Below are 16,496 nucleotides of genomic sequence, written 5' to 3'. Positions count from 1 at the left end.
AGATAGTTCAGCTACAAACAAATCTCTCTGTAGAGAGATCAGCAAGAAGAAATTACCTTGTAGAGAGTTCAGCTGCAAAGAAATCACCACTGCCCAAATTTCAAGGCAATAGCTCTTTCCAATCTGAAGTTATCAATTGTCAAAGTTGGCAAATTGAATGTGTGTGGAAGGCCCCTTTTCGCAAATCTGGTCAAATATGTATTATATATATAATTTGTACATTTACTGATAAAATATTTAAAGTACATCTACTTCATCTTTTCTTCTTCCTGTAGTAAAGAAAAAAACATAGGTTAAAAAAGTCCCAAAGCTGGCCATAGGCCGGCTTTGGGGTATACAAATACAAAAAGAAATGAAATCTAATCCAAAACAACCAAGCTGTAAAAAAGTGTGTGGCCCTCAGAAAGGCTATGGTGAAAAAAGATGTGAAATCCAAGGTGGCGGCCAAGAAATGGCTGTGATGGTAGGTTAATGGTAAAAATTTTAATAACGACAATTCAGGTGAATTTTTGTGCCGTTTCACAAAATTCACCTGAATTGTCATTATTAAAATTTTTACCATTAACCTACCATCACAGCCATTTCTTGGCCGCCACCTTGGATTTCACATCTTTTTTCACCATAGCCTTTCTGAGGGCCACACACTTTTTTACAGCTTGGCTGTTTTGGATTAGATTGCATTTACAGATTACTGGTATACTCAATGCCCCAAGACCTGTGGAGTCAGAAACATCATGCTATTAGCACTATAACTGCAGAAAAAATCCCAGACTAGGTGGTGACTTGGTCTACCAGTAATCTGTAAAAGAGCAAATGCAATGTATAATGCTTTGCTCTTCCTTTGTGTGTGGATTCTCCACCACCAACACACAAAGGAAAAAGAACGATAGGAATTCACTAAAGACAATGCACATGATGTAAGTGCCTGGCGAGAAGCTGCTGTTTGTTTAATAAATTCCAGGTCCCAGCTGGGCTCTTTTAGCACATGCCTTGATTGGGGATCAGGTCACCACTGCATGGGTCTGGGATTTTTCTGCATTTCTTTACAGAGCTTTAGCTATAGTTGACATTCAAGATTCTGACTCCCTTAGTAATTGCTAAACAGAATGTCAGTGACAAGCAGCAATAGCAACATGTGTGGGAATATGTGATTGACAAGGTGTTCTGAGGTAGTGTCGTACCCAGGCTACTTCTCTTCCCCACCCACTGCACCAATATACAAAAGGGAAAATGAAAAGAGAAAAAGCGGTCAGGGCACAAGATTACCGGTGACTTCCTTATTTATTTATTTTTCGAAATCTAGATTCTGCATTGGTAGCCCAGATTTAGATCTTAGATCTCAGGCTTTAGCCGTTACAAGCCTCTAAGGGATAGCATTTACAGAGAGGACTACTTTGCAGCATAAAGGACGCCGTCAAAAATAATTACTTTAATCACGTGCTGTAACCGTGCACGTGGGAGGGGTTAATATTCATCTCAAGGTCTATACGATGCGAAGTTGACAAACTGAGTGGCATATAATTGAGAACGCCTTTTAATAAAAAAGGTGAGTTGTTGTTAGCATCATCTAATCTGTACTTAGCAATGTGTTTGTTAATTTTATTTCGGTATGCTGACGATGCACTAAATGGTGCGATCGAAGTGGCGATCGGTCACCGTGATATGAGTCTAATTGTGAGATTATGATCACTTTAAATGTATTATAATGCCGAAAGACCATAGGGGAGATCACATTACACAATAGGGTAAAGTCCCTCAATACTGAACCACATATTTTAGTCCTATTGCTTGTCTTGAGTAACCTGGTAGCTAGCTACATTAATTTTAGTGCTTGAGACCCCTAGCAGTGACATGTTATGTAGGTCTCACAACAACGTGTTTAACCATTTTAATAATTTAATAGGTGAATGCATCCAAGTTAACCAGAATGACCTCAATATAGTGACGTAGATCTGAGAAGTCTAAAGGTTACCAAACTGTGTAGTAAGGTACTACACGCAACCTGAATGTGCATGTTCCATGATGATAACATCATAAGATTTAGACAACATACAAAATTATTACAGGAGATAAGGGTACCTAGACTCAGGGGTACCAAGTTATAATAAGTAGAGCCCTAGCAAGGCATAAAGTTTACATACATACGTGCAAGCACACACACACACACACACACACACACACACACACACACACACACACACACACACACACACACACACACACACACATACACACACACACACACACACACACACACACGTGCACACACATACAGAGATCCATGCATGCATATTACATACATACATACAGCACATAGCTAGGCAAAGATGTGATACAACACTAACGTTAGTCCAACAATTCGACATAATCTGCAACTTTAGCTGCTTATTGAAAGATTGAGCAGATTTAGAATATGATCATGTCAACAGGTTGACCAGCTGTCCTGGCCATTGGATCATGTGTGAAATAAATTTGCTGATATGGAAGTGTATTAACAGATCATGGTCTAGTCCCAACTTTTTTTGTCCACTTATAGATGGATTACGTGATACTCTCTGTAGACATATGTGGAGCTACACCCATTTACAGGTTTTTGCAATTGAATTCGTCGGTATTGCAATTGAATTCGTCCCGTTTGCAATTGAATTCGTCGGTATTGCAATTGAATTCGTCCCGTTTGCAATTGAATTCGTCGGTTTTGCAATTGAATTCATCGGTTTTGCAGTTGAATTAGTCGGTTTTGCAATAGAATTCGTCGCGTTTGCATTACAATTCGTCATAAACAAAACGGCTTCAAGAAACCAACCCGTTCATTAAGCGATGAATTATTTATGCCTTGGAGAGTTACACTTGAGACACTAGAAGGTAATTGAAGCTGGTAGTACACGAAGTTGATAGCTGTCTTCCCGAATGGCGTAGTAGAGTTTGGAATGTTGCTGGAGAGGCTGTAGAGGAAGAATTATTGCCTTATAAAGAGTTGTTTACTACTGTTGTACTTGAACAAGTTCTTGTAGCAGCTGTTACATCATGTTTTCGTGTTTGCTCCAGCTGCCATTCTTGTTACGGATGAATTTAACTGTAAAAGCGACGAATTTAACTGCAAAAGCGACGAATTCAATTGCAAAACCGACGAATTCAATTGCAAAACCAACGAATTCAATTGCAAACGGGACGAATTCAATTGCAAAAGCGACGAAGTCAATTGCAAACGGGACGAATTCAATTGCAAAGTCGCCGAATTCAATTGCAAAACCTGTATTAATAGATGTATTGTAATCTGTAAATATGCACAAATTAATATCCGTGGCTGTCTGCAGGCATACATGGAACCACAATGGCTAATCAATTATTATTATTTGGTGCGTAAACCAGTTATATGAATGCACAATATTATTGTATGAGTCATAATCTAGTCTTGCAGCAAGCCAGCATCTTTGTGAGCCACACCCACTTATCAGGTATGTGTGGTATTGTCTGTAAGCATGGAGCCACGACGGGTTTATCAGTAAGATGTGTTGTTGATTGGTTGGTATGCATGAAACCACACCAAGGTAAGTAAACAGGTAGCTATACAATAACTAAACAGGTAATGTTTATGACTAACAGCCAGTCAATGGACGTGGTTCAAAATAAGTTTGCAGACAGCAAAACACAGTTGGTACACAGGTCTATTGGAGTGCCCAAAATGTAGTTCTTGGTGCACGTGTGGTGAAATCCGGGTCTGACCTGGGTTGCTTAGTGGGTCATTCAGGTCAGTAGTAGTGATCTGGTTTCAATGCTGGAGCATATGACAGTGATAGCTTATATTATATAACCAAGTACTAAGAATAATACGAAACGTGGTTAAAATTACGTAATAAATAAATAATTAATGTTTGAGAAAACTACGAGGCCTAGAGACATGAACTAACCGGGGATAGATTCGCCTATGAATGAAGGCACAAACGTATAATCGTCGCTCCTGTTTGTGCTGATGACTTGACCATACGTGTAATTCTATATAACGCCCAGTACCACACCCTTGCTTAATTACTTACATATTGCGCGAAGAAGATTAGTGATGCCCGTGCAGGAGAGCCAGAAGCCACTTGTGTAAACAAGAAGATTACAAGTAAGTTTTTATGTTTGTAACATCTCAAGTCTCCATGCCAGCTGCCAGTGGATTCATTCACGTAAATAAACAATACAAGAAAACATTAAACTGACATATGCCACGCTCTTTACAATAAGCTTACAGTTACATATAAAATACAAGTAAACAATTTTGTCTTGTGCAGCTGGCATGGCGAACTATCTTTGTGTTGGTGTCAGGCAATTCAATACGTGCTTAATCTTTTTTGCCTTCACCTGGCGTAGCTACTAGGCTCTAGTGGCTTGGCTGTCTTCCTTTATCTGGTTCATCTGGCTTGCATACGCCTACAGCATTGTGCAGCTATCTCCTGAAAGTTGTGTATGCATAACTATAGTGTGTCACCCATCACTGTGCCATTGCTACATCACTGATGAACCTTACTTAGCTCTAGTTGATGTTGATATGCATTGCTGTATATTGGCTAATAATTTTTATCTGGTGATGTTGCCTATAATGTATTGCTGCATACAATACTGCAATAATGTATAGTTCTCTCCTGTATGTTTTGTATACATATACGTTGTACACATCACTGTGCCATTTATACCACACCAATGATGTACTGGCACTTAGCTACTGGTGGCCTTTAGTTACGATGCCACTATTGTGTTATATCTGTCACTACTGTGACATATTGAGTTGATTTGGGGAAAATGCATTCACCACCTAATAGCCTCACCGGGGAGCTGTCACGTTGGTGTATGTACTTGGTTGTATGTGACGCGGTCCTAGATAACTTATAATAATAATAATAATATAGCTAATTGTACATGTTTCAAACATTGATAACCAATAAATGATTCAGTGACAAGCCCTATACGAAATAACATCACATGCATAATATATATTGATGTCAACTGTTTGTCCTAAACTAGATGATTGGAAACAAGTAAAGATTTCAATCACACTAAGTAATCAGCTGCTTAATAAAAACACTATAGTTGCATAGTTACTCTGACGGATAATAAGTACAAGGTACAATGAATTGTACTACTCTTGTATCTACATGTTTCTATTTTGCTTTAATTTTCTGTGGTTAAAATTGAACTTGATACAAATTGTTATTGTTATTGTTAGGGGTGGGCAATATTTCAATAATATCAAGAAATTCCATATTTTAATGATATCGATGTGTAAAAATGATATTGAGATGCACTGTAACCAGCACAATGTGTTATAGTTGCTGTTACCTTGGTAAGTATGATGCAACATCTTGTACAAAAAAAATCATGGGTACAGCTCAGGCATACAATACTAGGTATTGACAACCAGCTACTATGAAATAAATCAGCATTCTTGGAATTTGAAAGACAGGCGGTCAATTGATATGGACTAGTTATTCAAGAGACATATCACAATATTAGTAGTTATCGAAATAGATTATCAATATTTGTTTTTGAAGATATCGCCCACCCCTAGTTATTGTTATTACTGAAGGTCTGACAGTAACTTGTACTGCAGCCTTTGAATTACCTAACCTAATAGACAGATATTGGAGACAAAATTAATCTCACCTGGCTCTTTGTTAATAACTCTTGATACACAGGACACTGTCCAATCTTTTTTTGCATTGTGAATGCTTTTAAATACCAGAACTGTTATCAAAAGTGCTCTGCAAGAACTAATGACTTACAGGACTTACGTATGGAAAACTTCTGGCAAGCAGACATGTTTTTATGGTTGTTGTTCTCCAATGAGTGTGTGAGATGTCTCTAAAGTTAACTAAACCGGTCAGTAAGGCTATTCCTGACAAGTTGGTTTCAGAGTTGTTGATGGAGAAATGTGCTGTGAAGTGCAATCCTACAGTACAATTGCACTATATATTAAGGAACATGAAAGTTTGGGCTTTTCTGGCCAAAAATGTCACCCTAAAACCATCCTCACATTACCTTCATGGCGACTTGGCAGTACTGGTTAGGTATAACCAAACCCTAAGGTGCCTTCGGTGTGACCTGAAATACTTCAAAAAAGTTGCTACGAAATTTTATTTAATGGAATTTTTTACTGACTGCCTGCCTTAGACAAGCGTAACTCAATAACAATGGGCTCGATCTTTACACTGTTTGACATTGCTTTAGCCCGACAGGTGCCTTTTGGCATACCGCAGCACGTACAGTGTACGCTTCATGTACTTGCCTGTGTCCCATTTATCTTTGCTGACAGCTCAAGGCATCAATTCGTGGTAGACTCTCCTACGTTAGATGGGATTTGTCTGACTTTTCTGTTGTGACTGGATTGATTGCAGAGGTCCTGCTCCTAGTGTTCTTCATTTGTAATGCTGTGTAATTGGCTGAACATAGCTGAAAACAAAGTGTAATGGCCACTTCACTGTTTCAGTAATTGATAGTTGGGGCACACATTCAGATGAACATTGCTTCCATTCTAAAGTGGTATGCGTGGGTTCACCAATCATACTAATGTTACAAAATAGTGAACAAATAAGTATAAGGAAATTTTAAGTCTTTAATTAGGAATCATAGAAATAAACATGGGAGGTCGTCTACACTTGAAGATATGGTACTGCTCAAATGTAACGTCGTCTCACAAGAATGTGAGCGATTAAAAACCTTGCTAATTAAAAGGTGTGGCACCCATTTTACTTGTGAGCATTCATCCTGTTTTGTTTGGGATGAATACTCTTGAGCAAAACAGGTGCCATGCCCTTTAATTAGCAAGTTTTTAAATCACTCACACTGTTGAGTGGTACTGTATACTAGTGGACATTAATCCCTACCTCAGTTTTCAGTCACTACTTTTTATTTCTATGATCCCTAATCAAACTTAAATTTCTCATTTTTTGTAATTATATAGCACAATTGTGACAGACTCTGTTGTACTGAGGGCCTCCAGCATGTGCCAGTCCACCTGTGGTGTGGCATTACCAAACACCATGTACATACACAACATGCACATAATACGGTAGCACTGCGTAGTAGGAATCATGGAGGTTTGGTTTTCTAGTCATTCAATATCACCCTCACTTTTCCCTTTAAAACAGCTTGATGATAGTTAAGCATAATCAAGCAATGCTGTCAGAGTGACCCCACAAGTTTCTATGGAATTTTAAAAGTTTTTTTAAAACTAAATTTTCTACTAACTGGTAATAGGTGTGTAAAAATGTCAAATAAAAATTTTTACCTGAGTTCGAACCAGGGACTTACATATGAACAACCAATTCCTTAGCCACTGAGCCACTGCCATTACAGCTCACTTAATTTATGAAAATTCTACTTAAAAGTAAAAGTTTATTTTATAGATCTACCAATGGAAATTCTAAATACATTCTATGTGTGTTCTATTAGAATTCCTCAAAAATAGGCGTGCTGTATTAGAGTACTAGCACTGCTACCTGCCCTACAGTGCAGGACTGCTTACAATTTCATGCACTTGATACTAAGTTTAATCTTGTAACTATCTAGTGACAAAAATTCCTTCACAGCATTGGAAACCCAGTATAAAACATCACTTGTCTATACTTTAACATTTAAGCATATAGATAACTTCAAGGCACACATTCAGAAAAGAATGTTGTACCAATAATGTTCAGAATCAAACTGTAGTATATTGTGTATACCTATAGTGTTTACCATACAGGCACAAATGGTGCTAGTAGTACCTGTCCTATTATGCACGCTATATATGTAACATCATTTGTGACCGGATTTGCGAAAAGGTACCTTTTTCACACATTTTACATGTCAGCAAACAAAATGATGTAACACTTGACTCCTTATACTGATTAACTTGTTCTTAGTTTCAAAATGCAGCCAGATACTTTAGCTACACTCATAGAAAAGTTCAGGCAATTACATGCTATGATCAAAACATTATGAAACTACAAAGTTCAAAAAATGGGTCAAATTTTGTGTGTGAAAAAGGTACCTTTTCGCAAATCCGGTCACATTTGATGATGTTTAAAATGCTGTCAACAAAATACATGAATTTGTACATACTGTTGTAGCATTAGTATCTGCTTCACAGTGCAGCACTTGCCTTACTGTGTATGTTATGTAAAAGTGCATAGTCATCTCCACATTAACTAAGCAATGGAAACCAAGCATTAAACTTCGGTGCCATTCATGTACTTAACTATGTAGCGTGCTTGGTGATGTCACTTTGAAAGAACATGAGCTGTGTGTAGCTAAGCTAAGCCTTGTATTATCCCACATGTTTACCACAAAGGTGCGAACTATAAATGCAGCATTAGTAGTAACTGTCATACAAGTAATGGTACCATTTCAGTTTCTACATGACATTTTTGACTTACTGACTAAAAAGAGAAATGCATTTGTACATAATGTTGCATGTAGCATCAGTATACACTTCCCTACAGTACTGGTATGGTGCAGGAGTTTCTAATGTTATGCATTCAAGTAAGGTGATAGATTGTCATGTGCATTCCTTACGTGCCATTAGTTACAGTATTAATTTCTGTATACTTAATGATGTCTTATTTTTATTAAAGTTTTCAGTGGCCAGTACTGAAGGTCTGCAACATGTGCTGCAGCCTTTGCAAACTGGAACTTGAGACTTTATACAATTACTTAACTTAGCTAACAATAAGGTGAAGCAAAAATGGGCCAAATATTGAAGCAAGTAATGTTAGCCTATAATATACTAAAACAATACTATCTTGTCATCACCTCAACACCTTCTTCAGTAAAGTATAAGCTGTATTGACAAAAACACTTGCAAAAAAATATTGAAACAGGTAAGCAAGTGCCAAGTAAGAGAATATGGTATAGTATGGCATATATGTGCAGTACATGTATCAGAAAAAAGGTGTAACCAAAAAGGTTGCCAAAACAGAATTCAAAGTTGTAACAAAACAGCTGTTGAAGCAAAAGGTCAGGTAAAAAGAGGGAGAAAAAAAGAAGTAGTACTACCACTGGGATTTGATCTGGGGACTGAACACTCGCAAGTTCAACACTCTATCGCTTTGACCAGATGTGATCTGTGTTTTGTTTTAGCCTATATAAGTTGTTTATAAGGCCAGCTTAAGTTGAATGGAAAGCTGTTTACTTTTGGTTTGCATGTGGTTTACAGAAAGAATTCTTGTACTAATCAGGCTGTAAATGACGAATGATGGCAGTTAGAAGCTTCATTTTAAAACAATGTAATTCGTAGATGATGACCATTTTGTTTTGACACAGCAACTGCTCCAATACATGCATCGGTTAACAAGATAATCATCTGACATCAAAGAAATGTAGACAGACAGACAGATGGATTTTCAGCTTTATATATAGATTCCAATAATATTACCAAAAAGTCAAATTAGAGCTGTGTGATACCACCTTAAGTTTGCATATGACGATACCATGCTTATATACTTTAGGTATCGATACACACATACATGAGATAACCAAGCTAATGTGCACATAAAATTTGGCCTTTTCATAATTTAGTACATGAAGATGCAAACTTTGTATCATATTAATCCTATGAAAAACGTTTGACTTGAATCAATTGAAAATGTGACCCAATATCATCAACTATCTAGAAATATTGCAAAATCGATTGAAGTAGAGTATTGCCACTTGGTATCACAATACTGGGTAGTATCAATAGTATTGCACAGCTCTACAGTAATACAATATAACTTCTGTCTTCAATAATCATCATTTTGTTTGTAGATAAGTGTAAAATAAACCCAAAGCCAGCACATTGGGGCCTTGTAGGGTACAAAAAGTGCACAAAAGAGCCAAGCTGTGGTGCCGCCTTCATAATTTAAAAAAAGCTATGGTGCTGCCTTCATGGGTGAAATAAACTGTGAAATCAGGGGGTGATGATGTCTAATGTTAACAAATTTTGATAATGCACAATGAAAGCCACACCCTTTTTCACAAATTGGCTGTGTTTTTTGTGTGCAGATATCACTGCCTGAAGATAAAACCACTAGCCAGTAAATAGTGCATGCTTACTTAATCGTTTCATCTCACTTTTAATGGTTTGAACTATTTCAGCGATACATCCTTTAATATAAACAAAGGTTATAAATGCACTTTTCGTGTATGTACTTATTTTACAGAATAATTGTGAACTGCTATAATGGATGGTGTTATTCTGAGATCATTCTTCATTATCATATTCTCTTTGTGTCATGTTCCATATTCAAGTATGTGCAATAACCTTGTCATGTACTTAGTGTTATGCATGTATGTACGTATTAGATGAACAAGTGTGTACTGATGTTGTAAATATACAGCAAGATGGAAACAATAGTTTAGCTCGTAATCGCTATGCAATTTTTCCACGTCTCAACTTCACTTGTGATGGTAGATTAACTAACATTAAAGCTAGAGTGACAAGTAGATCTGGATCTGGAAATCGTGTTTTATGCTTTCAAGTATGGCAACCATTGTCATCTGAATCACTGATGTACAATAAAATTGCTGACATTCAGTTACAAGGAGTGACTGCAGGGAGTAATAGTTTCCTAGAAACAAACATATCACTCAATGGTGATGACAGAATAGAGTTTCAGTCAGGAGATGTAATAGGATATTATCACCAACCTGGTTCACAATATCAAGTGAAAGACATACAAACTATTGGATATATGATGTATCAATTCGATGGTCCTCCTTCAACTTCTGTTGATCTCAGTGAAGCAGATGCTATGCTACCTAATCGACAGCCACTAATACAGTTTACAATTGGTTAGCATACACCATTAAAGTTAGTATGTATACTTATAAAATCAGCCTTCAAAAGTGTTCCAGGAGGACCATTTGATCTCTTTGGTAATTGTACAATACTGTATAGTAGGTATCCCCCAAAACGATGCACCTCCCCCCCCCCCCCCCCTCCTCGAGATCTATTGTAATGAAAACGCTTTTACGGAAGAGTCATAGTGTTACTAATGCCAGATACAGCTTTAAAACAATAAAACCCTCACAGAAGAACAAAAAAAAAATTAATACTGAGTTCAAAAAGTTCAAACCCAATGTTTAGTTTGCCAGCCTGCCTAACCACAGTTGCAAGGCTAGACACATCGTATGGCCACCATTGTACACCACAATAACAAATTTACAAGTGCGTGTACCCTTTAGTGTTCTGATGAGTGTCTGCCCTCTGTACCTTGTCTTTCCTTTTATCTTTAATCATGCTTGTCATCATCTTTATGCGGCAAAACTAAACCAAGACATTAATTTTCCATATCAACACTCCATATTTAGATGTCAAATGTACAAAATTATTTGAAGTACTCACACATGCTATTGCAATACGTGGGTATTATTATGCTATGACACAATCCTCATAGCTGTATGCTAGGATTGACCATGCTTCTATTTATGATCTAGCAGCACCAATAATGATTAAGCAACATGACATGCCCCTTAATGTTCTAGCCATATCAACCATGCCTCTCACTGGTAACACAATGAAAAGAGGGCATGGAAAGACCACTCCCTTTAACAATATTGCCTATGGGCCAGTCATCAGAGTCCCCCACTTGAGATACTCTAATAAAGCAGTCACCCTAATACAACAGCCATGTTCAATATCCTAATAGAACAGTCACACACATATATCATATAGCTGTATGCCATCCTAGAAGAGTCTGGTTGTTAGGTGCATCTACTTAATAAAACTTCCAAAAAATAAATAATTGTATGTGCCCAATGAAACCTTATCATGAGTGTTTATGGATTCACTCCCTCGGGATTGTGTGATTTGTAGTCACAGCATGTTCCAATATTATTATTATTTTGTAGTACAGTGTCTGTGTGATTGATTATTTTAAGCACCTGTGGTTTTTTTACCACATTTTGCTGTATAAATTGAATGTCTTGCTATTCCAAATGTCTAGTGCTATAACTCCAAGACTGTTCATCATAATTGAATAAAACTTTGGCAGTCCACTCCTTATACTGTAGATAACAGAGAAACAATAAAATGTAATTATGTGAAAATGACCGATTTTAGTTTATACAGTATGCACTTCATCATTTGTATATGCATACATGCACTTAACTACCAGTAAGTTTAGAAGTACTGTACAGTGTATTAGTGATAATTTGTTTTAGGCATCCGATGCAATGACCTATCCACACCACCCAATGGAGAGATAAGATCATGTAGTTCTGGTAGAGTAGGAGTGGGTTATAAGGGAGACACTTGTAGTTTCACATGTGACACTGGTTATGAGGTAATTGATAGTGACACTAGGACCTGTCAGAGTGATGGGAGCTGGAGTGGCAGTGAGACCATGTGTAGAAAAGGTATGTACTTGCATAATATAAAGACACACGGTATGTCGTGTGGCCAAGAAAGCCAGTGCACCACAGGAAAAAATAAAACACAATTTCCATGCATCCGTAGCTACCATTACATCACTGTGTTGCTATGCAGGTAGTACCTAGTAAGAGTGGTATCACTGGTAACATAATTTTTTTGTTGACAGGTGCATTGTTTAATGGCATCATGTGATGTGATAAATGCTAGATCAGAACAATATTATTACCACAAAAAGGGTCTAGGTAATATTAGAAACCTCACTTAAGTTGAAAGATCAAAGGCTTTATGCATACCATTTTCTACAACAAATTATTTGTTTAGGTGGATTTGGTGGACTTTGGAGGTGTCTAAGTTACTTAGACCCTTTTCATGTTTATTATGCACACCTGCACTGGTAGCACTGGCACTGCAATTAATGTTAAACCTGTGACTTTTGTTACTGGTGGAGTGATGGCTTGTTTCTACTAATTAACGATACATTTCTCTGTTAAAAACAGCTGTCAACAGTGTTAAGGTACAACAACTACATAAAGGGTCTAAATAAGTTAGATGTCAGACCACAGGGGTCTAGTAACCCTCAGGCCCTGTAGTAGTGCCTTCGCTTTGCTTAGGCACCACGACATAAGGCCATCGGGTTACTACATTACTTAGACACCTGTGGTCTGAAGTCTAACTATTACTTAGACTACTTTTAGAACATATTTTATGAAGTACTTTGACTGCTGTGTAGAAGTTTTGGCAGAGGTGTGTATTGGCCAGGGGAAAATCCCCTATCCTGCGAGGACCTGCATCCTGTGTCACAAGCAGGAGGGATACCCAGAGCTGGGGGAAAAACCCCAGCTCCTGGCCCAGGTAGGCAACGCCACTACCCTCCAAAGTGACACACACACCTTGCCCTTTCCCAGTGTTCCTGTAAACCTAGCGCTACACAGACTGATCATTAATATTTAATTATACCCGCCAGCACATACAGCAATGAAAACTACACAACTATGATCTGAACTATTTACCTAGCTATACCTTCACAACAATAAAAATTTTATAGTTTACATGGATGCTAGCTGTTCCCTTGGAATTTTAACACACTGAAGGTAAACAATACTGTTCCATCTCCCCAAAGTTTTGATGATGAGTCTTCCATTCCCTTCTCTGCTGTGGTTATTGCAGCTCCAATTCTGAAGCTGTGACCACAGTACTTGCTTTGGTCAATTCCTGCTGCCTGTAGAGCTCCTCTCAATGCTTGCACCATGCACTGTTTGGTGAGTAAGCAGCCTTCCTTAAAAAGTGAACAATGGCCTAGGTTTGTTGCCCTTGACTGCCAGATAGTTCAACAAGGAGACTACTGGACACAAGTCTGTTGATATCTTTCCTAAATACAGCTTGACACCATTTCTAAAGGGGGTCTGTTTTTGACTGTTTGGCAGGGCTATCCACATCATTAAAGCATAGATGAACCTCTGAATTATGTGCTGGGACTGTAAACGTGCCAGCCCTTAAGAACCCGAAGAAAACTAAGCAACATGCTGCCCAGAGCATAATTTTATCTGGGTCTGAACTCTCTTGATCCCAAACTGCTTTGATGTGCCTTAAAGTATTGGGTTTAACAGGTAGCCTCTCTCTGTTCTCAACACCATTTTCAGCTTCACTCCTCTTAATGCCTCGTAGGATGTATTGTAGGTGATTCAAGTGTGACACAAAGGGGTCACTGAAGCCTTCTGCAATATGCAGGACCTCACTGCTGATAAGTATACTTTGATTGTACAATGCTTCAGCCAGGTGGGCTACAAAGTAGCAGAGGACAGACTCAGATGCTGGGAGGGGCTGCTGCAGCATGGAATCTCTATCTCTACAAAATCTTAAGTATCTATTTTGTGCACTGCTGTAGGAGCGGCGGATTGAGTTAGCTAGTCCCTTATTAAAGTGCTTGACAGTAAGTCTCTCCAAGCTCATGACAACCAATCCACTTGATGATCCACCAGCTGCCAACTCAAGAGAGAGGGGACCCCTGTTGGCACCTGTTGGCACCTGTTGGCACCTGTTGAGCAGACGACAACTCATATAAAAACATGTGGTGATTATTACAAGACAATGCATCTGCAAGCCTGTTTTGTAAGCCCTTAATATGCTCTGATGTCAGCCTAATTTGGTACACTGCTAGAAAGAAGTGCAGCCTTCTAAGCAAATGCATTGCATACTTGTTCTTACACCACCCTGACCTCAGTACTGCTACTACTGCAGCATTATCACATCGACATCATATTGACCTTCCCTGCCCCACATTGCAATTGCTAAAACAATTGGAAGCAGCTCTTGACTGTAATGTGGTGATGATGCCATCTTTTGGGCCACTTCAGCTGAATCCATTCCCCTGAACATGTGTAGGCTCTGCAGCCCCATGACCCTGAAGCATCTGAAGTTATGGTCTCATACACTGGCCCCCTCACAACACCTGTCATCATGCTAACTCCATTCCATTTGATTAGAAAGTATGCCTACCAGTACAGATCTGACCTGAAGCCTCTGTTCAGTCAAATTCTATGATGTAGTTTTTTTTGCAGTTGTTGATAGGTCAATCATTCTCCTCAACAAGGTCCTTCCTGGCTGAACCACACAGCACGCATGTTGCAGTTGGCCTATCAAGGACAGTAAGGCTTTCTTCTTGCAGGAATGCCTCCCTGCCCAGCTCCTGATCTCCTCCTGTAACTGGTGGAGCTTCTCACGAGGGAATCGCAGTGTTCTGTTTATAGTATCTACCTCAATTCCTAAGAACACAAGCAATGATGATGGGCCTTCGGTCTTATAGTCTGCCACTTGGACTCCCAGATTCCAACAACAGGTCAGTGTTGTTTCCAGAGCTCTCTGGCACTCAAGGGATTCTGGGGGACCCAACAAGAAATAATCATCAAGGTAGTGCATAATATGTTGCATTCCATGTGACTCAATAACCCATTGAAGAGCATCTGCTATGGCTGTGAAAATTATAGGTACAGACCTCAAGTCAAAGGGTAACACAGTGTCAATGTAGGTTTGTCCATTCTAAGACATGCCCAGCAACCACCTGTCAGCTGGGTGTACTGGTACTATCCTGTATGCACTCTGGATATCTAGTTTAGCCAGTATTGCTCCTGGACCTAATTCCAGAATTTGCCTTACTGCATCATCAACAGATACGTAACTTAGGGAACACAGCTCTTGATATCATCAGTGTAACCCCTCTAATACCATCATTGACACTGGAAGACAGATACTCCACTTTCCTGGTTAATGATTTTTTGGAATCACTCCAAACTTATTTATTTGAACTCCTAAGGTTTTGTCACTAAGTGGGCCAATTACTCTACTCATTGAAACGTCTTTCTCAAGGTAATCCTCTACCACCAAGGAATGCTGCCAGGCTGATCACATGTTCCTCTTGGCACCAACACACTGGGCCTTAGAGGGGTTACACCCAATGCGAAGACCATTAGCAATTCCATTTTACAAAATTCAATGTCTGGATGGAGTTGTAGCTGCTTTGCCCACTCCGAGTACTCCAAGGGCATAGTATTTCTGTTAAACATTGAGGGAGCAGCTCTCTCTGACACCACACTATAACTTTCCAACTGTTTGTCAATGAGCTATTTCATGTAGGGATACCTCACCTCTATACATGTGATCCTGTGGAGCAGTGGCAAGAGATACACTATCACTTAAGAATTCTGCATGCACACAGATTACACACAAACTAATTATAATCGCAAATACTGTATATATGCTATACATGTAAAGTCATGCATGCTATGGTACAACTTGCACCATTTGATAGATGGAATGTAGTGCTCACAGTTTTTATGCTAATTGTTAATGCAATTTATACAATATTTCACAAATAGTAATTAATCACACAATATGCCTGTCTTTCTCTGGATCAACACCTCAGTGGTTCCTCCCTCTTGTTTCACCTCCACTGGACACATGGGCCTCTTGTGATCCCCATAACACTTTGAACACACATGGTCATACTGGCAATGTTGTGCCACACACTTCCCATGATTCCAGGCATAACATGCCCCCTTCTGTTCCGCTTCCTATGCCATTGCCCTCCTTTCGCATGCTTCTCCTCATATCCTCCTCTCATTAC

The 16,496-nt window shown here is 38.7% G+C and overlaps 1 protein-coding gene across 3 annotated transcripts in view; it reads left to right on the top strand.

The window, feature by feature from the left end:
* Positions 1-1,439: 1,439 nt before the first annotated feature.
* Positions 1,440-16,496, top strand: part of LOC136251319 (uncharacterized) — a 98,614-nt gene continuing 83,557 nt past the window's right edge. For all 3 annotated transcript variants that reach the window (XM_066043751.1, XM_066043752.1, XM_066043753.1), the window contains exons 1-4: positions 1,440-1,546; positions 10,164-10,250; positions 10,306-10,794; positions 12,166-12,360. In XM_066043751.1, the coding sequence (XP_065899823.1) occupies positions 10,184-10,250; positions 10,306-10,794; positions 12,166-12,360 (751 nt within the window). In that variant the 5' untranslated portion in view covers positions 1,440-1,546; positions 10,164-10,183. The remainder of the gene's footprint in view (positions 1,547-10,163; positions 10,251-10,305; positions 10,795-12,165; positions 12,361-16,496) is intronic.

This window comes from Dysidea avara, chromosome 3, assembly GCF_963678975.1.
Source record: "Dysidea avara chromosome 3, odDysAvar1.4, whole genome shotgun sequence".
Taxonomy (NCBI): Eukaryota; Metazoa; Porifera; class Demospongiae; order Dictyoceratida; family Dysideidae; genus Dysidea; species Dysidea avara.
Note: the sequence above shows the minus strand (reverse complement) of the source record. Positions and strands in the feature narration are given on the sequence as shown.